The 23,381-nt window shown below is 36.1% G+C and overlaps 2 protein-coding genes across 2 annotated transcripts; one reads left to right on the forward strand and one right to left on the reverse strand.

Annotated features, from left to right (window-relative positions):
• The first annotated feature begins 1,746 nt into the window (after nt 1-1,746).
• rgmb (repulsive guidance molecule BMP co-receptor b) lies at nt 1,747-19,599 on the forward strand. The gene is made up of 3 exons (XM_079816066.1): nt 1,747-2,231; nt 12,983-13,509; nt 16,829-19,599. The coding sequence occupies exons 1-3, from the start codon at nt 2,126-2,128 to the stop codon at nt 17,501-17,503; spliced, it is 1,308 nt and encodes a 435-aa protein (XP_079672192.1). The 5' UTR covers nt 1,747-2,125; the 3' UTR covers nt 17,504-19,599.
• LOC307125871 (uncharacterized protein) lies at nt 19,503-23,381 on the reverse strand. Its single transcript, XM_079816067.1, has 5 exons — nt 23,313-23,381; nt 22,421-22,744; nt 20,946-21,008; nt 20,766-20,871; nt 19,503-20,669 (listed from the first exon to the last, which is right to left on the reverse strand). Coding segments are annotated over exons 1-5 (531 nt in total). The 5' UTR covers nt 23,350-23,381; the 3' UTR covers nt 19,503-20,668.

Below are 23,381 nucleotides of genomic sequence, written 5' to 3' on the forward strand. Positions count from 1 at the left end.
TTTTCACATAAAATATGCAGCTTTAGATTACGACTTACTGTTTATATCATCCATAAAGTAGTCTTACTATATTTTCCAAGAAACATTATTTCAGTTGTCTCTTTGTAGCGATATAATCCATATTTTAAATGTGCCCTTTCAATATAGTTTTTGTTAGCTTTCATGGGTGTAACTTTTAAGTGTAATTTATTTTTTGTTTTTTTAAATTGTTTTATTTTTTCAGTTTAGTTTTAGTTTTGCAGTGCATTTTTATATATATGAAGACTTCAGATGCAAAAGCCTCTAAGTCCGTCTGACGTTTTTCTTTAAAATAAGCATTTTTGTCAGGCTTCTATGTATAGGTTTCTACCTAAGTACCGGTACTTCTGAATGGGCTGAGGCTGGGATTTAGTGGGTTTGAAGCATTTTATGAACCTATACTATATGCGCAGAGCATTCACTCAGTATCATTATCTAATTTTTGACCGAAATGGCTTTTAGAGGCTTTTGCTTCTGAACTCTTCATCTGTACCTTTAAAGGGATAGTTCACCCAAAAATTAAAATTACCCCATGATTTACTCACCCTCAAGCCATCCTAGGTGTATATAACATTCTTCTTTCAGACGAATATAGTTATATTAAAAAAATGTCCTGGCTAATCCAAGCTTTATAATGATAGTGAATGGGAGCCCAAAATTTGAAGCCCAAAAAAGTGCATCCATCCATTATAAAAGTAATCCATATGGCTCTGGGGGGTTAATAAAGGCCTTCTGAAGCGAAGCGATGCGTTTGTGTAAGAAAAATATCCATATTTAACAGGTTATAAAGTCAAATATCTAGCTTCCGGCGGACCGACTTATTACTTACGAAAAAAGCGTAACTAACATGACGTAGGACGTAGCGTTTTTGAACCTTTTACTTCAGAAAGTTTTAAATATGGATATTTTTCTTACACAAACGCATCATTTTGCTTCAGAAGTCCTTTATTAACCCCCCGGAGCCGTGTGGATTACTTTTATAATGGATGGATGCACTTTTTTGGGCTTCAAATTGTGGGCTGCCATTCACTGCCATTATAAAGCTTGGAAGAGCCAGGACTTTTTACCGATTGTATTCGTCTGAAAGAAGAATGTCATATACACCTGGCTTGAGGGTGAGTAAATCATGGGGTAATTTTCGTTTTTGGGTAAACTTTAAGTAGGTTATACTGTAGGCTATGTGCACCTTAACACTCTTGAATTGAAAAGAATTGTACATTCTTTAAGTTTAATGAAGGCAAGTTGAAAAGGTTTCTAATTATATACCAGGTATAAAAACTAGAATAAAGAAATTATAGGCTAATAATAATTTTCAGCAATTTTTATTTTATTTTTGGAGTCATGACAGATTAGGGTTTTTTTTTTCAGTTAATGAAAATTGTTTAATTTAGGTTATGTTTTAATCTTTGTTAACTGCTACAGGTTTCCATATTGCTCTTATATTTAACGTTGAATGTAGCCTATTACATTCCAAATATAATAAAAAAAAAAAAAAAGAATTAATTAGGCTACCTAAATCTCCTTAATAAAGTATCAGTGTACTGGGGTGTTTGTTTTATCCTCAAAAAAATATAAAGGAAACCAAAAACTCAGGACCGCTGCACATCTATTTTCTCCCTGCTGAAAGTGAGAGCTCTGCTGTCAATCTGCGGCTGGGGTGTATGGTTTAGGGGGCGGGGTTTTGTGTGTCGGTGAGGGCGGGGTTTCCGCTAAACTCTGGGTTAGGTTGATTCACTATCGATCATTTGGGAAAGACGGGGCTAGATTTCCTTGTGGCGGAGAAATCTGATGTGTAGGCAACATGAATCGGGCGATCGCGGGGCGCAGATTAATTTTAGCACGTTTACAGATTATCTTCGCCGATTAAGATAAACGTATACAAATGAAATAGATTTTCCTTTTCTCCCGTGCTGAAGGAAGAAGTGTTTTGGATCGGACTTGCCAAAATCGCTACTTTGTTTCTCTTACGGACACGGTGTGTTACCTAAAAAAGTAGTAGTAGTCGCGTTTTTACAGAGTTACGCGTCCCTGCGTTACGTGAAGTTGGGAGAAGCGAGGTCCGATCTCTTGACCCGTGGAGTACTCTTGAGTCTCTCTGGATGGATGGATGGGTATGGGGAGAGCAGGATCTTACTACCCCGGGGCTGAGCGCCTCATCTCTCCGGTACTACATCTGCTAGTGCTGTGCACCCTCTCCTCTCTCTCACACATAGGTAAACATGCTCTTACCACTTTTATGACTTTATGCATGATTCGTCGAACGTAAACAAGTTAGAATAGGCTATACATTAAACCCCCATTAAAAGAAGTAGCTTTTGTATTAGACGCTGTTTAATTGTCGCTTGTATACATTTTAAATAGGATTTGTGTGCTCTATATTACGACAGCGCTGGTTAATATTCAGGTAGTCTATGTCCTTCCTTACGGAAAAAAGTGAATTATAGCCTAGTTGTTTATGTGACGGTTTTACTGTCTGAGACAGTGTCCTTCATCCGTGTCATCTTCTTGCACACTTCTCGCATCTTTATTCCCAATAAATGTAGTGCATTGATCTATGCGTCCCTCTTACGCTTCACTGGATTGGTTGCTGTTTTAAAGGATATTAAATATTTATGAGTGATCGTAATATTAATTAATTTCTCATGATATTCACGAGTGATGGTTTGATTCGCTTTTATTTGTTGCTTGCTTTTGTCATTGTGATAGCAGACAGCATGTTGTCAGTTGCAATTAGATAAGTTATGGTGATTTTTGTTCGCATAGGCTACTAGCTTTTGAGCTGTAGTTTTTTTTTTTTTTTTTTTTTTACTCAGTTAGCGTAATCAGACATTATTTATTAATTTACTTAGCCTACTTAAAAGCCTAAAATCAGTTAGCTTTGTGTCTTTGACCACTTTGGACAAGTCTTAAATGATTTCGTTAAATATGGGTTGGCTTCTGAGCAGGAGACTGTGAATACACATTTGGTGCCCTGTTTTCCCTTGGCACCTTGTCAAGTGCTCCACTTTGGGTGTCCTGGCCGTAGACTGTGTTAATGCCATTGTGAATTAAGAGGATATGGAATGCTGCTGGGTGTCCATTGAGCAGTCACACCTTCATAATTAATTTAACATGGACCCCGGGCAGACAGGCATTATACACTTCACTATTCTTCAATGAAGCAAAGAATATAAGATAACTCATCCTAAATGTGTATTAGTTTCAAACATAATTTCAGGACACATTTCCGATAAACAATTTTCAATATTTTTATTGAATATGAAAGGGCCTTAGTGTGACCATTCCAAGTGCCATTATCCATTTCATGCTTTTAAATGTATGGTGCTTGATAGGCTTCAGTTTTATACTACAGCTCTACATGTTTGTTTCCCTTTTATTCAAAATATCTGTTTTTAAAAAAGCAGTCTATATTCAGTAATCTTTCATTTGGCAAGAAACTAATTTAAGAATATAAAACCGAGTATTTTTCTTTTCTTAACAACTGCATTCTTGCTGTTCTTTGCTTTCCTTTTTGGATATTAGATTTGGCTGTATTGTCTCTCAATTGGTTTAGTCACAAATATACATCTACCCCTTGGTGGTATTTGATTGGATTATAATCTTGGCAGAAGCAAGAGACAGTTGCAGCTGTTGGGTTTATTTTTATTTGTTTTCCCCTTTCTCATTCTTTATCTGTCTTTTCTCATGTCTGGAATAGTGCTTTATTGTTTAGGGTTATTTGTCTACCTGTAAAAAAGGTGCCTTTTAAAACTTGTTTAATAGATGCTTTTGTGGTTAACTGTGACAAATCATGCTCTACTAAAATGACCAGATCCATGATGTTCTTTATTTGTCTCATGCTGTAGTAAGGTTATGAAAAGCTTGAAGTTACAATAATGAAAGGCTGACGAACTAACATATTAAATCAGATTCCAAAGTTCAGTGCGGTACAGTCTGAGCCCTGAATTTAAGGCTGGAGATGTCATTTAGACATTGAGTCTTGTAAACCCCCCCCTGCTTTCTCCAGATCTTCACGTTGACTCCTGGAGAAGGCGTGGGCCTGTTGACCTCTCTGCCCTGGCCAAATTCCACATCTTGAAATTTCACTCCGCACACACTCTTTGGGCCCCTCTACAGCTGAGAATGGCTGCTCAAACGGCCGGCCACCCTGAGAAAATATTTCCAACGTCTTTATAGCAACAAGGGTGTGCACTGTGCTCGAAATGAGACGGATCACCCCAACAGCAGGATCGCAGAAATGAACTGAGCCTGTGAAACTAACATTGTGTTTTCTCCGTCCTGTGTTTCACTGTTCAGTTGGTTTTATGATCTTAACAGGAACAATAAGCACTCTAATAGCTGTCTAATCATTTATAAATAATTCAATTAAATATTTTTATGTAGGTTTGTTTTCCCTTTAAAATGTCAAATGATTATTACTGTCAATTCCAGGCGTTTGTTTATTCAACCACATTAGCTATCGAGCCGGTTAAGTGAGACGTTTCAGGGTTTAGGTTTAACATTTGTCAGGACACTTAGACATTCTAACACTAAGTGTGATAGTCTGATTTTTTCCCCCCTTGTCTGCCAGTACTAGCTTAGGATCTGCTGCCCCCAACTGGGTGTCCCCTTAGACATTCCTCGGAAGTGTTTTGCACAGAGACTATATAGTAATAAGAATTCAAAGTTGTAAATAAAGTTAATACTAATTCAGTCTTTCTGCTTCAACATTTCATGTCTAACACGATGTGTGGCTAGCAATTTCTGAGGGAAAATTGCTTGCACATTTTTTTGTCTTCTTCATCTGCTCTTCTTGAGGTTATGGCTGTGAATTCAGTTGCATTGGGTCACTTTCACCAGGTTTTAAAGGGGATTGTCTGGTGGCGAAGTAATTGCATTTCAACATGCAACCAGCAAAAACAACTAATCTCCAGTATTGCTGTGAATTAGATTATGGTAGGCTGGTAGTTTTGTCGCTTTGATTCATGCACTCAGTTCCTCACAAAATATCATATTTTATAAAACAGACCGCCTCCCCTAACACCTCACACCATGCTGCTGAGACAAACAATGGAGGCACATGCGTTTGATAGGCGGCGAGGTCACATATGGGACTCCATGAAAAGCCTCTCTGTTTCTCCCTGATATGTAGGACATACCTACCTAATACGGTTACATTTGCAGCACAGCCTTTGACGTTTCATACCCTTGCCCATTTACCCTGGTCACGATTCTTTATTTTCATGCAAACCGCTGTTTGTTCATTCTTCGATATTACTTGGTTTGTGCATCTGCTTTGAGCATCCGCTCGGACTATAAATGGGAATGTGCCGGAGATGGCTTTGTCTTGCATGCCTTGCCAAGTATTTGAGTTTTTTTGTTCTGGTACAGATGTCACTGGAGCCTTGCCTGATAAAACACAGCGGGAGGTGGATGGGAGCGGGGACTGCCTCTTTCCTCTCCCTTCCAGCCAATGTCTTTCTAGCACAACATCAACATGGCTTCGGCCAGGCTACCGTATTGTCTTACAGCGTGTTTCTGAAACACAATCCAGCCTGTGCTTTGTCATGCCTCCTTCTCCTCCAGCGCAACGCGGATCGGCTGATCCGCTACAGCACTCTGCGCAGCAGCACGTCATCTGATAATCAAATCAGATGCATTTGAATCCGCTGCGGTCGGAGATATTGGCGTGGCAGGCAGAAATGGGTGGCCCTGACTGTGTAAGATAGAGTCATCACAAGCGTGTTAATGGAGAGGCTGCAGCTGATATCAGATTAGGACGGCCTCTCTCTGAGCTAATGCAATTGGGCCGCACTCAAAAGTGAGGCATTAAGACTCTAAGTGATGCAGTGTGGAGGCTGTTGTCCTTTTCTGGGAGATGTTTTTCTGGTTGTGCCATGTCATTGGTGGCTAATTGGGGGTGGCGCATGACACGATGGGTGTATTTTCGACAACAAGTGTGTATAAAATAGGGCTGGGTTGAAAATATTTTTCATTTTGATGAACCAATATGAATTCTTAATTCCCAAGAATCCATATTTTAGTCTGTGCTGCTTTCAGTTGATGCGTGACCAAAACGTAGGGCTGGGTATTGTTCAAAATCTTTCGATACCGGTTCCTAACGATACTTTTTTCTATGCAATATGTTTTAAAATCCATTTCACCATCAACAAAAATACATTAAACACAAAACTTTTATTTTTCACCTTAATTAAAACAAATTCTGGTAAAACTTCTCACTCAGGGTAACATTATTAATAAAACTGGTTGTGCTTTTTGTAAGGGTGCTCCGATCAGGATTTTTGGAGCCAATCGTCGATCACAGGAAGCAGTATCTGCCGATACGATCACCGATACCGATCTATTTGAAGCCTTCTTATTATCATGTAAAATTATTTATAGGGAATTTTACAGACATTCATTCAGGGCCTGAATTTTATTTCTGACAATGGGGGAATCCCCCCCTTAGGTGACTCTTGTCATATAAATGTATAATTATCTCACCTAAATATTTGATCATGCAGTGCATTTTTGTTTTTAAAGACAAATTTTCAGGTAGGTCTAACATTAGTATTGAGGTAAGAAATACTAAAGACGTTTAAAAAGAAATCAAATGTAAATTAATATTGGTCTTCCCTGAATAAATTAAATTAGATTAATCCTTACACTTAAGGTTGCAAAAGTTAGTCAATCAAGACAACACAAGACAAAGAGAAACTCAGAGACAGCAGCAGTTTATTCGACTGCCGCCACTTTAAGAGCGAAAACGGATACGGTTACATGCAGTTGCACAAATGTTCACTCGCAAGTCACGACGGGGTTTACGTGCATACTCGTCAAGACGGTAATTTAGTACCTACATTTGTGTGTATTTGACCATTTCAGTGCAATTTGTACTCGCAAGCATTTTGTGAGATGGCCTGTGTGTGTGTGTGTGTGTGTGTGTGTGTTTGTGCTGAGCGGTTGGAAACACTGGCAAGATTTAAAAATAAATGCAAATGATAAACTTTAGTGACGATGCAACACTGCCTCAATTGTGCAAGTGGCAAATCCTGTGTCAACTGTGCAGCTCGATTTTAGTGCAGATGTGATGCGCTGATGTGAAGCCATTTAAGCATTTTGAAAAGGAGAGAGAGAGTGCGCGCACGCGGTGATTCACTCGCGCTGTTTGTGAACTTACGTCTCACAGAAAGTTTTCCTTTTGCGCCTTTGGTTGCAATACTTATCGCATATGTTGCACTTTGCTGACTCGGCATCCACTTTTATAAGTGTATAAAAGCCGCTTGGCTTTTGGAACCGAAATTTGGCACCGAAAGATAAATAATTTTTCGATACTCATAGTATCGGAGTTTTTCGTTCGATACCATAAAAGTATCGCCATTCGGTGCCCAGCCCTACCAAAACATCACTAAACATTATTTGTAGTTTGCTTGCTATCCAATAAATCACAATATTTCTGATATGAAACAAAGTCTCAGCTTTCAAATTATGTCCATTTTATCATGAAATTCAATCATTTCAATTGCTATAGTACATCAGTACACGAACTGATCACCTCTTTACAACTAGTTAACCCTTAAATGCATGAATGTTTCGCCAATCATTGTTACATATTTGGGTCTTTTGCGACCGTGATCTATTTCTAACACGGATGGATCTCTACCTGTCGCGATAATATAAAACTCTCCTGATATTACAGTAACAATCACAGAAGAATAAAGCATATTTTGTTCCCTTTTGTTAGAGCTTGGAAGGGTTCAGCTTGAGCAGATGTTTTATTTCATCATCACTGTCCTCGTCAGAGCTCATTTCCCAGTACATGCAGCATCTGGCTCATATTCAGGATCTCAAACATATTCTCAAAACTATAATTTTCAACATCTTCAAAATCAATATTTTGATTGCTGACAGCTTCACCAGATCCCCATCAAGTGACAGTGACACTGATATTTAATTGCGTTCAGCACTTGCTCTGCAGTAAATCGCGGAGCCATTTCAAGTTTTGCTGATGATATTTCCTATTCTTTTGTTTTCTGCCTGCGCTAACTATGAGTGTAACGTCACTTCATCATTGTCTATCAGATATTGCTACCTTGTGGAATAAAGGTGAATTGCACTTATTCAGTCATTAAAGATTCAATTATTGTTGTGCAGAAAAAAATATACTAGCACTGTTACAGACCTCGGGTCGTTAATTCTTTTATTTTTATTTTTTCTTGTTATATTGTTTATAATGAATTGATTGAATAATACTAAGAAGGTTGATGTCTAACTTAAAAAAAATAATAATGAGGAGGAGGGTAGTGAATTAATAAAGACACAAGGTATGTTTTTAAGGGTTAAAGTATGAAATAAACATGAATGAACATCAGAAGGCATGTTGACTGATACAGTAAATCTTACTGAAATTTATCATGTCTCAGACATCAATAAAACAGCTTGTAAATAATGTCACGAATGTTACATTTACCTCAGAATTGTTTTTTTTATGACAGCCAACATTTCAATGTTTATATTTCAAAGAATGAATATATATATAGTTAATATTATTATAAAAACTGCCTTATGTGCAATTTAAATGTTTGTACACAAATCAGTTGTTAATTTGAACCTTCAATATTATAGTAATGTACCAACTAGGGGATGCACGATATATCGGTCACCATATCGGTATCGGCTGATATGTTCATTAATGTTATCGTTAACAGCCCGATAAGAAACTCTGGTTCAGATGCGTATTTTGCCATGATGGTTTTGAATCGCTTGAAATATGATAGGAATCACTTTGAAAAAGTAAAAAACAGATAAATGCAACATGTGCAGCGCAAGTCTGTCATATAGGCTATATAAAATTATAATGAGAACACCACTGTAAAAGAATGTTATGATTTTCTTTGTACACCCGTGTTTTAGTGCGTTGTTACGAGATAAGCACATCCACAACAGAGTTGCACCTTCATGACTAGCACAGTAAAGTTCGCTTGTGCATTCACAGCCATTTTTTGTGCAACTGTAAGTTGTACGGTAATATTATGTCTATTTTTTGTATATATCTGATTTATCTCATATAGGATGCGTTTGTTTAAGTTAATTCACGCGGTAGTAAAGCGCTTTAAAGCAGTTTACCATGATCATCTTTGGTTCAGCGCATGCAGCTTAAACAGCGATGCACATAATAACTATGATTGGGCCTTCATATACATAACATTATAATGAGAACACTGTTGTCATAAAATGTTGTGAATTCTTTGTGTTTAGTTGCCGTGTTTCTGTGTGTTGTTATGGGAAGAGGGCATCCACAACAGTAGTTACACATTCTGACTAATATGCAATTAGTTCAAGTTCACTTGTGCTTTTGCTTAATTTTGTGCAAATATAGGTTCTAATATGTTGTGCATAAATATCTGATTAATCTCATATAGGATCTGTTTGGTTGAGTTAATTAACCCGCAAAGAAATGTATTTGTTATTTGAAACAGTAATGTAAATTTTTGATATTTATTTTTCATGATGCATTATTTATAATAATAACTATAGCATTTTTATTTTTCTCGTATTATTTTCATTAACAATATGGTTTAATTAAAATAATTTCATTAGTCTGGGCAGAGGCTATTCCAATTTATTTATCCATGGCACACGGATTTTGATTCTTTATATGCAAGTAATGTTGTCTAATGATTTGTTTTGAATTATTTAGGCATTATTTAGTTTATATCTAAGGCAATAGATAGAGAAAGTTGGCCATATAAGTGTAAAATACATTTTAAAACTTACATTGGTTCAAACGGCACTGTAAATGTTTGATTTATGTTGACATGCTTGGGACATGGCTTTTAATGGTAAGAGTTTTGTTTTTGTAATCAGGCACTCAAAAAATATATAAAACATTTTTTTTATTTAGATTTAGATTCATCGGTTATCGGCTTTTAAATATAAAGAATTCTCTGGTATCGGCCAAAATTGTAATACCGCGGTGTATCCCTAGTACCAACTGACAGGATTTCCCGTATAATTTGCAGCATTAGTTGTGACAGATTGTTTCCCTTGAGAAAAATGTACGTACTGTACCTAATATATATCCAAATGAATCAAATCAAATTGAAGTGAGATTGGAATTTAACCGAATCGTAAGCTTGTGATGTGAATAGAAATCAAATCAAAACCATAAAAGTGTTATTGAATCGACGTCAAGTGAAGCAAGTATATAGTAATGAAAGAAAACACTTTTAATTGTTACCCTTTGACCACACCCTAATGACACTTTCAGGAGGTAAACAGTTGCATGCAGGTTGCATGCCTTGAGTCTTTTGTGCTTACAAGCACATGTGCTGGTTTTGTGTGGATAGCAGCGGGGCCAGAAAAGTGTTTTTCTCATTTGAAGTGCCGTTTTATTTGATTTTATTGCGGCCATAAGCATTCTCCTTTGTAGATAACAGGAGTTTTCACACACTTGTTGAGCCGACTGTTAATGTTTCTAGACCATAATGTAAAACACACATGGAGTCACGTTGTGAGGAAAAGCACAGTCCACTAGCACACCTTATTATGGTTAAGCAGTTTAAACTGGTTTATGACACGAGCCACAACAATAGCTGTTAGAAGATTCTAGCGCGTATTTGTGCTCCTTTGTTCATAGTTAATGTGTTTAATTGGTTAAGTCAGTATTCTTTTAAATGTCTAGTTTAAAACACATGCGCCAAGTTCTTAGAAATGTACTCTTTGAGTTCATTTTGGATTCATATGGTTTTGAAACACTTTTTTTTACAATTTTTAGGAAAACTTTCAACTGCTGAATGACTGAATTTAAAAATGTCATGTAGTTTAACCGTCATGTAAAAAGTAATAACATACAACGTTTTCCTTACAACATGGATACATATGAGTGCACTGAAAAAGTTTTCGGAAAATTTTCAGAAATGAACCGATTGAAGTAAAACAATTACTCAGAAATGACAAGTAATTAAATGTGAAATGTACACACATCTTATCAAGTTTTTTCAAGTATTATGTTTTTACGAATATCAGGAATTCATGAAAATAAATGATCAAAATATATGCTTTTTTAATGACATTTTACAACCTGTACTAACCTTGCATATCTTATAAAAAGGTTACAATCTTTGATATTTTAACATCAAATAATGTTAAATATAAAATAATCTTGTTGACATAGACAGTCATCCTGAGCATCTGCAGGTATCTTTCTTTGATATCATTTCCCAATTTTTTTATGCATTGTGCATCTTGCTTGTACCACATGACTTTGTTGGTTACACCACATGACTTTGTTAAGCATAAAAAATAAAAAAAACATTTATATATTTATATAGAAAAGGGGTTCTCTGTTCTTGTTGTTTAAAATAAATAGCAATAAAATACCATGCCAAACCTTTCAATATGTTTTTTATTTATTTAATTAGTTTAATGAGGGTTTTTCTTCATTATGGAATCAAGAACTGCTGTATTAGACTGACATTTTTTTAAATGAAATGTAAAACACAAATTAAAAACATGCTCATCATTGAAGAGGTCTATTCAAGTTCACTATATATATATATATATATATATATATATATATATATATATATATATATATATATATATATATATATATATATATATATATATATATATATATATATATATATATATATATATATATATATATATATGTTGCATTTTTGAATACATTTATATTTATTAGGGGCCAAGCACCGAAGGTCACCACCTGTCCAAAATTTGACTAATGTTTTTGCTAATAACTTTTGAACCGTAAGGGCTAGAAACAAAATAATTTTTCCTCTGATTCCTTGGCTCAAGCCAATTCGATTGCACTCTATGACGTCATTTTCCGTCATAATAATTTTCCCGCCATTTTTAATTAAAATGAAAGTCAGGCTTTATCTCCGAAACACTTTAGCATATTCTAACCAAACTTGGTGTGTGTTATGCCAACCATGACCTGAGGCTGCCTGCAGTGTTTCGGCGCAGTGCCACCTAGTGGTCCAGAGATACAGAAATTTTATATTTTTGATTATAACTTAAGAACGCTTTAGCCAAATATCACAAAACTGGTCTCTTTACAGTCGGGGCATCACGCCGAGTCAAACCAAACCCAATTTTCCCATATCAACCATTTTGGGCGTCGGCCATTTTGAATTTTGTCAGAAAGTGCTATGTTTTACAAACGCATTGGCGTATCATTACGAAACTTGGTGTGTGTCTTCGTCACCAAGCCTTGAAAGTACACAAAAAGTTTCAAGGCAGCGCCACCTTGTGGGCAAAAGTTATAGTGAATTTTCCAATAATGCTATTAACTTTTGATTAAATTTGACTATTGTCATAAAAATGGTTTTACTAGATTCCTTGGGTCATGCCAAAAACATAGATTCCAATTTTGCCATATTTGGCCAAACATTCTGTTTGCCATTTTGATTTCCTTCAGAAACCTACTTTTTCGAACTCCTCCTAGACTATTTGCCTGATTTTCACCAAAATCGAATCGTAACATCTTCAGACTATTACAGCAAAAAGTTATTAATTTCGTGTCAACAGACAAAATCGTTTTCATATAATGCAGCGACAAAGTTGAGCCACGATGCCAAAATGACTCTTGAGGCTGTATCTCTGCAATGCTTTGATATAATGACACCAAACTTTGCCGTTGTCATCGTCATCTCACTCTAACCACACCACATCAATTTCGTTACTGCGCCACCTATTGGTCAAAAGTGACAAACCATTAAATCATATTATTAGTGACTGTATATATGATTTTTCAGCCATAATGCCTAAAATCATCTTAAAATGCCTTTAATTGCTCATTGTTGCAGTTGGTCTCACCCTCCCAGCCGTGTTGGCATGTTATATTGGCTTATTTGCGCTTGGCCCCGTTAATGGCTGCTCGCAGCTATATTTCAAATTAGTTTTTTTGAAAGTGAAATGAAGATTGTTAAAAAATGTTGTATCCTTTCTTTTTCAGGTGAGAGCCAGGTCCAAACTCCACAGTGCCGCATCCAAAAGTGCACCACTGACTTCGTCTCTCTCACTTCTCATCTTAACCCTTCACTGGATGGCTTTGATACTGAGTTCTGCAAGGCGCTGCGGGCATACTCCGCCTGCACCCAGCGGACATCCAAAAGCTGCAGGGGCAACCTGGTCTTCCACTCTGCCATGCTGGGCATCAGTGACCTCATGAGCCAGAGGAACTGCTCCAAGGATGGGCCCACATCGTCTACCCATCCCGTCATCACCATTGAGCCGTGCAACTATCACAGCCGCCATCACCAAGCATTGCGGCCTGGGACAGGGACAGGGGCTCCAGAACACCCAAGGCCGACTTATCTGTTCTGTGGCCTGTTTGGGGACCCTCATCTTAGAACTTTCAAAGACCATTTTCAGACATGTAAGGTTGAAGGGGCATGGCCCCTTATTGATAACAATTACCTGTCAGTGCAGGTCACAAATATTCCAGTGGTATATGGATCCAGTGCCACAGCTACCAATAAGGTGAGTTGTTTTTAGATTAATTTTTTAATAATTTGGAATTTTTTATGTGGAGAACTATTTCTTTAGAAAATTATGAGAACTGCCTTAGACGTGTAGCATATTTATGCTGCAAAACAATTTAAAAAAAGGTTAATAAGTTATTGTTAACTAAAATTAACATTTAAAACAAATTTTTGACCCCATTGACTTTCATTGTATGAACAAAAAAGCACTTTATTTTTCAAAACGTTCTTCTTTTGTGTTCCATAGAAGAAATGAATAAAGCTGGCTTTTTTTTTAAATAAAGCTGAAATAAATGTTAAACTTTCAAACTTTGAAAATTTTGCTTTGTTAAAAAGTTAAAGTACTAAAATTACAAAAAAACAAAACCCAAAAAAAGCTAAATAAAATAGTTAAAAACCTAATATAAATGACAAAAGCACATAACAAAATGACATTAAAATGAAAACTGAAAATCTAAAAATAAAAGCTAATTCCAAATATGAAATACTAAAATAGTATATAAATAAAACTAAAATAGCACTGGTTCATTAACATTGAACTAACAATAAACAGCTTCTTCTTTTACAGAATTTATTAATCTGGGTTAATATTCATTTTATATATATTTTTGTTCATTCATTTTTTTCAAAATATGTTAATGTACACAAATTTACATGTTAAAAACATATATATTCCTCTGAACATGTTTTGTTCTTAGTTAGAACGTTTAAAAATATTTACATGTTTTACATACACACTGTTGCATGATAAAATGTAAATATCGATTTACCTTAATCATGAGGTGACTGAATAGCCACATTTGATTGAACAAACATACAGTAGTTTGTTTTGTTTCATAAATAAGTTTAGCTTTTTTTGTTTTACCTTTATAAATCACAACATTCTGCATTGCTGTTATCTTTGTCTGAAGTGTATGATGTCTCTATATACATGACTATATGGATAAGATTATCAGAAAGAGCTGCAGACAACAGATAAGACTAATAGCTTTCAACTTTGACCAAGTATACACAGGTGCAAGTCAAACAAAGAAAAAAGCTCTAGTCTTATGACTAACACTTGTGACCAACATGTCTGTGAAATTCTAATATCATTAATGACTGGATGTAGCCTGCGCTGTGGCGTGACCCATAATAAGGTGACTTTGAAAGAAGCCTCTGTCTTCAGTTTTCCAAGTGTGGGGCTTATAGTCAAACACTCAGACACAGCCGCTTGCACACACAGACCCATTTCAAATGTGCTGATGCAGAATATTGACTGCTAGCAGCATGTTTACAGATTTTTGTAATGTGAAACATCTGGAAGCTTGGGAATATTACAACCTGAACAGGCTGCATTCGTCAGATAGTCGTCGATTTCGTCCTCGAGTTAAAACAGTTCAGCTCATCATTGCACAGATGTGGCTTCAAATGCTAAGTTTGGCCGCCCATGCTAATTACCTCTCGTTTGACCCCTCGACCTTGAAGGTGGGGAGCCATTATTAAACATTTGCAAGTAATTATTAGCATGCACCGCTAAACTGAGGCCTTTTCAGCTGCCTCACCTTGTGGCCAACTGGTCATCATTTTTCATCCTTGTCCTGTGTACAAAGCTGCCATTCATCCACCGCTAATGTAATGCCACACTTCTTGTCAGCCAGTGCTTTTGCTTCCCACAAATCTTAGAGTTTCACAGTCAAAGGCCTGTATACTGGGTGCATTTTATGGTTAACACTAACGGGGCGAAAAAGATTTGCCGATCTGCACAAATCCACATCTTCTTGTTTTACAGCGATAAAGTAATTCTCATTTAGTAAACATTCTCTTATCCCAGTGTTATATACAAAGACTGTAAATAGGCCATTTGTACGTTTATTGCTCCAAAAACTAACACTGCGGTGTTATCAAAACATTGCTCTGTTGGTTTGTGCATCCTGACTAGACCAACCTAGCAACACTGACTCAATCAATGGCGTGAATTTGTGGCGAGACTCTATTTGTCCAACCAGTAGCAAATATGTGGAATGTTCTGGAAACCAGTTTGAAAACAGTCATTGTTTTTGAAATTCCTGTTTTCTTATTTTTATTTTGGTAGAGATAAATCAGTTATTGATTTATTTTAATTGGGTCTACAGATAAATGGCACCTTTTGGTGAGTCTCCACAAGTTATTTATGCAAGTTAAAAAATAATGTAATTATTATTTTATTTTTTAATTGTGAAGAATTATTGAACGTTTTGGTAACACTTTACAATAAGGTTTCATTAGTTAGCATTAGTTAACTACTTTAGTTAACATACATTAAGAATAAACAGCATTTATTAATCTAAATTAATGTTAATTCCAACATTTAATAATATATTATAAAAAAATCTAAAGTTGTATTAGTTCATTTAGGTAATGCACTGTGAACTAACATGAACAAACAATGAGCGATATTTTTATTAACTAACATTAACAAAGATTAATAAATACTGTAACAAATGTATTTGTTTATTGTTAGTTCATGTTAGTTACATTAACGTCTCAGTTACATATGTAACCTTCCTTCCCTGAAGGAGGGAACGGAGACGCTACGTCTTAATACGTCGGTGACGTTTAAACGTAATAAAGAATGTGACCGACTGAAAGGGAACCAATGTTAACTATTGAAACCTTATTGTAAAATATTACCAACTTTTTAAATAACCGCCATTAAATAACAATCACATTTGGCAAAACAATAATAAAATAAAATGGCAATGGATAAAAATTAAACACTTCCTACAGGTCAACAACAGATAGCCACAACTCACGAGGGCTAAAAAAGACAACAGTAAATGTGGACAATAAATTCAGACAATAGTACCACAAGATACGCAGAGTAAAAACAGAATTGACAGTTAAATAAGTAGGTAATGTATACATTAAGTGTAGCATTAGTGGAATGTGATTGAATTGTATGTACTAATACTTTGCATGTTGTTGTTATTATTAATAACAGACAGTAATAAAATTGGGTGGGGAATTGGTTTTGTAAATCGTTTTTGACTGGATTTTGAGACAATTGCTTTGCACAAAAAAAAGGCGGGAAAAAAAAGCCAGGCTTATAGCCGTTTGTGGAGAGGCGGGATTTTAGAGCACTAAATTATAGAGAAACTAGTGCTGTCTAACATAAGATTTGTGTTTATATAATATGTATACTGTATATTATATATGTATATATATATAATATACAGTATACATATTATATAAACACATCTGGAGGTTTTATATATATATATCTATATATATCTATATATATATAGTGTGTGTGTGTTTGAGTTGAGTTCAGCTATGCTCTCTGTTCTTCTTTTAAGGTCACGATAATCTTCAAACCATACCAAGAATGCACGGACCAGAAGGTCTACCAGGCCGTAACAGACGACCTTCCAGCCGCCTTTGTGGACGGCACCATCAGCGGGGGCGATAGCGAAACCCGCAGCATCTGGATCCTGGAGAAGTCGCCCGGTCGGCACGTAGAAATCCACGCCGCGTACATCGGTGTCACCATCATCGTACGCCAGCAGGGTCGTTACCTGACGCTAGCCATGCGGATGCCAGAGGAGCTTGCCATGGCCTTCGACGAAACGCAGGACCTGCAGCTTTGCATGAACGGTTGCCCCACATCAGAGCGCATCGACCAAGAGGGACATCTTCAACTGCCCGTGCTGGGCCTCCAGCAGGCCGGCTTTCAGCAGCAGGCGAGGGTCGAAGCCCAGAGAGGCGTCTTCACCCTCGAAAGCGCATCCAGGAAGTGCAAGGAGCAACTGGAGGTTAAGGACATCTATTTCCACTCCTGCGTGTTTGACCTGCTCACCACAGGAGATGCGAACTTCACCACTGCCGCCTACAATGCCCTGAAGGATGTGGAGACTCTGCACCCCAAGAAGGAGCGCTGGCATATTTTTCCGAACTCGACCGCTGGGCTCAGGCCGTTTTCATTACTCCTCAATGCACTGCTAACCTGCTTCCTCATCACTGTGCTTTTATAATGCGTACAGTGTTTTGATAACTGTTTCGAAGAAGAAAAAAAAGATGTAAAACGAGACTGTAAAAAGTCAGTACTCTGGGTAAAGGGTACTTTGTATATACTGTCTGTGTGGAGAACGAATGTTAGAATACGAACCTTCATTAGACTGTACATTTTGTGTAAATGATGTTTTCAAGAGAGCTGAATATTGTAGATTTTTGTGAGTGAATTTTTTGAGATTTCATGTTTTTGTCCTCAGGAGAGGAAATCTTAATGGAAGCACTTTATTTTGATTTAGTTTTTTTGTTTTTGCAACTAGAAAACAGTGTTCCACGGAACAAGTGCTCAATAATCTTTCTTGGTACACTCTGCGCTTTTCCTTTGATACATTTCTGTAGGTCTCTATATACGAATGGTACTTACCTCACCATTTTACTCTGTAGAACCGTGTTCAACCGTTTTCACGACGTGACTGGCATAGTGATTGTCATAGACGTTTAAAGAAGGATCATGTTGACTAGACATTCACCTTATCTGTATTTTTAGTTTTAGTACTCAGAACTGTTGAGTAACGTTGATCAGCAAAAACAAAGTGAAGAATTCAGGCGAACGCAGCAGACGTAGGTTGAAGTGCACTTAATTCAGAAATAATTCAAATGGGAATTTGTTGTATTGGAAGTTCGGTCCATTTTTATAAATGACAATCAGAATTTCTTTCGTTTTGGTACAAAATCTACCTAATGTACGAACACAAAACATCAATCCTGAAGAGTGCGTTTTAGAGACACCAAAATATTTATGCTAAAAGTTTCATCCTCTTTCAGACTAATTTCAGAGTGAGTGGCTCTCATTGAGTGAACTGGAAAATGGATGTTGCATAAGTGCTAAAGTGGGCCATGTCTCATTCCTGGACTTGCAGCATCTTCCAGAATTGCTCCTCACAAGATTACATTTATTAGCTTTTGTCCCTTTGCCAAACAATTATTGACTATCTGTTCAAAGTGTTAAGTTCCCTCTTGTCCTTGTTTTATCCTTGACCAAAGATATGACGCAGAACCAACACACATATCAGATATTTTGCCAGACATACTGTGGGCTTCCCTATAGATTTTGTTTTGCCCACAAAGATTGGGATTGTCACATGTTTAGCAAGCTAGTGCCATAAATCAACTCACCTGACTTGGTTTTATCAGAATCAGAAGTATGTTCAATGGAATTGTTATTTGGCCCTACAAGCATTTTAACAGTCACCCAGAAGTGCAACTTGAGCCCTGGTTCTTTTCTGAATGCACATCAGCAGATTTCATTGAGAGCTTCAAAAGCAAATGAAGGATATGCAGAAACACTTATGTCTCTATTGGCATTTGGCCTGATGGAAACATAATTCATTTGATGAAATTGAATTGTATACCTTCTGGGCTTTACTGTCCAACTGCTACAGAAGCCATGCCAACACTCCTGATACACACGTTTCCGTACCAAGACTTGCTACTGTAGAGACGCCATTGTTTAACTACTGCCAGTGCTGAAGAGCTGCTACAATACTGTGACAAGTGTAATCGATTGTATTTGGAACACTGAGAGTTTCGCAGGCAGTGATTGGCTGGATCCGAAGCACGATCATTTGATTGGCCGAATGGCCTAAATCAGTGTACAGTGGGACCCCCTCCCCTCCCCTTAAAAACCAGAACAAGGCATCAGAGTGCAATTAAATAACTGCATAACTGCAAAGGAAAGCCTTCATCCTGTGTTTTTGCATTTCGCATTTGATCTTGTGATCTCTTATATTTGTTGTGAACATTGTTTTTGTGAAGAGTGACTGCTCAATGTTTATACTTAAATTATTTATGAAATATAGTGTCTTGTTAGAGTTATGCTCCATACTCTTGCTGTTGAAAAACGTTTGAGATGTGATTGTACTGCCACCTAGTGGGTCACCATTGTTACATCAGTGTTTTAGTATTGTACGGATGCTGTTTAAAAAAAAAAAGGAAAAAATGTGTTATTTAAAACAATAAATACATGAATTCCCCTGGCTTTAATTTTTTTTGTTGTTTTTGTTTTTTAAAACAAATTTCCACTTTCTTCTTTCAAATAAATTTCCACTGTGGCATAATCATTTATTTCTATGTACATGTACATTTATTAATTTAGCATATCATTTTGACCAAAGTGAGAAAAACACAGTACAAGTAGCATGACCATACCAAAAGTATAGTGTAACACTACAGCAGAGATGTAAACATGCAACCAATGTAGTTAGTCAAGTGTTCCTTATTATAATTTTTCTGTAAGGTGCACTACCTTTCAAAATTTGGGGGTAAGTAAGATTTCTTTTTAAAAATAAACTATTACTTTTATTCAACAAGGATTCATTTCATTGTCAGTAAATACATTTATAATTTTACTAAATATTTCAATGTCAAATAAATGTTGTTCTTTTGAACTTCCTATTCGTCAAAGAATCCTGAAAATATATATACATATCACGGTTTCCACAAAAATATTAAACGGCACAACTGTTTTCAACGTTGATAATAGGAGTAAATGTTTCTTGAGCAGCAAATCAGCATATCAGCCTGATTTCTGAAGGATCATGTGACAGTGAAGAAAAATTAGGCTACATTTTCAAATTAAAAGTAGTAACAATTTTTCTATTTGAACAATATTACTGTATTTCTGATCAAATAAATGCAGCTTTCTGTCAAAAACATTTAAAAAATCTTACCAACCACAAACGTTTTGAACTGTAGTGTAATTACAAACAATTGTGAAATAAAGCCAATTAATAAAAGCAAAAACGTTCTGATAAAGCACTTAAGTGACATTCAAACAAACCCCCTCAATATAAACAAACTTTGTCTCAATAGAGTGTTATGCACAAAAAGGTTAGGGCATACTCATTGTCATTCAGATCAACAGTTCAACATGAGTGGAAGTTGACTTTACAAAGCCATGGCCTACAAAAACAACCTTGTAGTGCAGCTCATTTGTTGTATTGTTGTGGTTTTGAGCAGCTATCACACTGATCTGCCCGTATCGAAGCACCTGTGTCTTGCGGCTTGATGTTGGTCTTCAGCTCATCGAGACGCTCATCAACATTCCAGGTTCTCATTTACATCAGCCTGAGTTCCTTCAGCAGCGCGTCCAATTAACTCTGACAACCGTGACAGTTGTGTTTAAAAACTCTGCAATTTTTGCAGAAGAGAATGACAGGTTTCAGTTTAATTGTGAAAAATTAAATTTTTTGTTTAGACATTGCATAAGCAGTAATGAGCGCTCACCACTTTATGACGGCTTGCGCTGTCACCAATACATTGAAAATGGTGATTTTCAGGAGGAGAATTCTGAGAGCTTGAATAAATAGTAGATCTTTGTTTGCTCTGACTTCTGCAACAGTAGAGAAAATGAGTACAGAACAAGCACTAAATTGAATTCTGAGGATTAATTGCCTCTTACTGTACCTTCAAATAAACTGCTTTGATGGTCCAAGCAAATATCAGGCGTTTCTTCATCTTCAGCCGTTTCTGAAATGAACACCATATTATTAATGTATTTTACGGTAACACTTTACAATAAGGTCCCTTTAGCTAACATTAGTTAATGCATTACCTAACATCAGTGTTGGGGAAAGTTACTTTAGAAGTACAATATTGCTCCTTAAAAAAGTAACTAAATGCGTTACTTAGTTACTTTTTATGGAAAGTAATGCGTTATATTACGTTTGTGTTATATTACGCACCTGGGTTGGGCTTGCTTGTTTAATTTTTAATAAAAAGTAGCATTTTTGGCAAATGTAAAGGCCCGTTTACACCAAAAGTGAAATGAGTAAGCCTCAGGGTGAAATGCAAATTCACGCCTTTACAGTAGAGGGCGCAGTTTTAAAAAAAAAACTTTCAGCTGTTCTGCCATTCCGGATTGAAGAAGAATAGGATGCAGGAGAAGAAAGTTCAAGATATAGCAATAAACATTTTTAAAAATGAAACATTAATGTGATGTTTATCTAAAGTAATTTTTGCTTATTAGTATGGTTGAATTGGATCGAAGGTCAGCAGCAAAGACATTGGTTAATAAAGTGAGATTAAATACATAAAGTATATTCGTGTTGTAATGTATTGACTGACTATTGAAATAGTAGGCTACTTTAAGAGGCAAAAAGACTAGAGGGGGCGTTCCTGTTTTTCCCCCAGGGGAATGAATATGTTTTTTGGGCAGAGTGATACTGGCGCTAGCCGAGTAAAGTTGTACGTTCTTAGCTGTCTGATAACCTCAGTAAAGTTTCCAAGTTACGATTGTCTCCTCCAGTTATTGAAGTACTTTACACGTGTAAATTAATATATTTAATTATTGTAGGTTTGTGAAATATTCTGAGATTGCATTTCACTCTTTTTATTAATTTTGAGTAATACTGTATCTGTTTAAAAAAAAAAAAAAAAATTCAGTGAGATAAAGGAGTAAACGCATGCTCACATTTATTCTAAAACTAGCCTACAATAACAATCATGTTCACACATCGCACACAATGCCTCTGCACTTACTCAAAAAGCAGGAGAGGTGTCAGTCAATAAATGGAAAAACAAAGTATCTTATTTGAAAATACAACTCAGATATTTAGCGGTAAATTTTAAAGTAATGCGTTATTTTACTAGTAACCTGAAAAAAGTAATCTGATTACATTACTCAAGTTACTTGTAATGCGTTACACTGCCTAACATTGACTAACAATGAGTAATAAATCGTTAGCCTCATAGCATAATTGCCTAAGTCATTTTTTGGCCAAATATGATCTGGGCAATTATGCTATGAGGCTAACGAAATGTTGAAATTGAATTTAACTAAGATGCTTCAGAAGTATTTTCATTGTTAGTTCATGTTAACTACAGTGGTTCACTAATGTCAACGTATGGAACTTTTTACACATAATAATGCAAGAATTTACCCGTCGTCTCCTTTGGGAATCCTGCATAGTGTCTGTGCATGAGTTGATCGGAGCCTCTGTGACTCACAAAGCAAGTGTAGGACGTCCATTCACTTGAGGCCACAGAGATAACAGACATTGCACTCTGAATGCCATTGTGTCCTTGGAGTAAATTAGAGACTGCTGGATTAGTTCCTCTGGTGCCACTAGAAATCCAGGCCACCTCCATGTCTCCTTGATGAATGTCATGGACCACACACACCAGGATGGTCAAGCCGCTGTGATCAGTGTTCAAATGAAATGGTGGCGATAAGATGGCATAAGGCACAGCATCTGATCCATGCACTTTAGAGACAACAACAATATTCATTGAGGTTAGAAACGTTAATATTAGTATGCGTAGATATCTACTCCTAAAACTACACTACCTTACAAAAGTTTTCAGTCTTTTATTCAGTGAAAAAAAGTCACAGTTTGAGGAGCACAACTGCTTAATTAACATTGATAATAATAAGAGGTCCAAATCAGCATATTAGAATGATTTCTGAAGGATCATATGACTAAAGACTGGAGTAATGATGCTGAAAATTCAGCTTTGCCATCACAGGAATAAATTATATTTTAAAACATATACAAATAGAAAACAGTTATTTTAAACTGTAATATTTTTTCACAATATTTCAGGCTTTACTGTATTTTAAATGAAAAATATTATCAGTTGATAAACATTTAATTTTTCTAAAACATTTTAAAAACCCATATATTTAAAAACAAAAGAAAAAAAATAGCCCAGTTATTGCATAAATACAGTATTTTAAATTATATTATTTAATGTAGTATACCTTACTTGAGCTTTGTAATTGCTAAAAATGTTAGTAATTGTGCTAGCCTTCCTATAAACTCTACAACTTACTTGTAAAAAGCATGGTGGTGAGGAGGGTGGGAAGCATGATGGTGTTGTTTAGCTCTATGAGTTCAGCCA

Source organism: Gobio gobio, assembly GCF_949357685.1.
Source record: "Gobio gobio genome assembly, chromosome: 4".
Classification (NCBI taxonomy): Eukaryota; Metazoa; Chordata; class Actinopteri; order Cypriniformes; family Gobionidae; genus Gobio; species Gobio gobio.

Bases quoted from the DNA above. Each gene is read 5' to 3' on its own strand.
- rgmb (XM_079816066.1), top strand. From the start codon at position 2,126: ATGGGTATGGGGAGAGCAGGATCTTACTACCCCGGGGCTGAGCGCCTC. The intron at 2,232-12,982 runs GTAAACATGCTC...TTTCTTTTTCAG, and splicing joins CTCCTCTCTCTCACACATAG to GTGAGAGCCAGGTCCAAACT. The intron at 13,510-16,828 runs GTGAGTTGTTTT...TCTTCTTTTAAG, and splicing joins GTGCCACAGCTACCAATAAG to GTCACGATAATCTTCAAACC.
- LOC307125871 (XM_079816067.1), bottom strand. From the start codon at position 23,349: ATGCTTCCCACCCTCCTCACCACCATGCTTTTTACAA. The intron at 21,009-22,420 runs GTAAATTCTTGC...TGTTCATTTCAG, and splicing joins ATTCCCAAAGGAGACGACGG to AAACGGCTGAAGATGAAGAA. The intron at 20,872-20,945 runs GTACAGTAAGAG...CTACTGTTGCAG, and splicing joins TCAAAGCAGTTTATTTGAAG to AAGTCAGAGCAAACAAAGAT.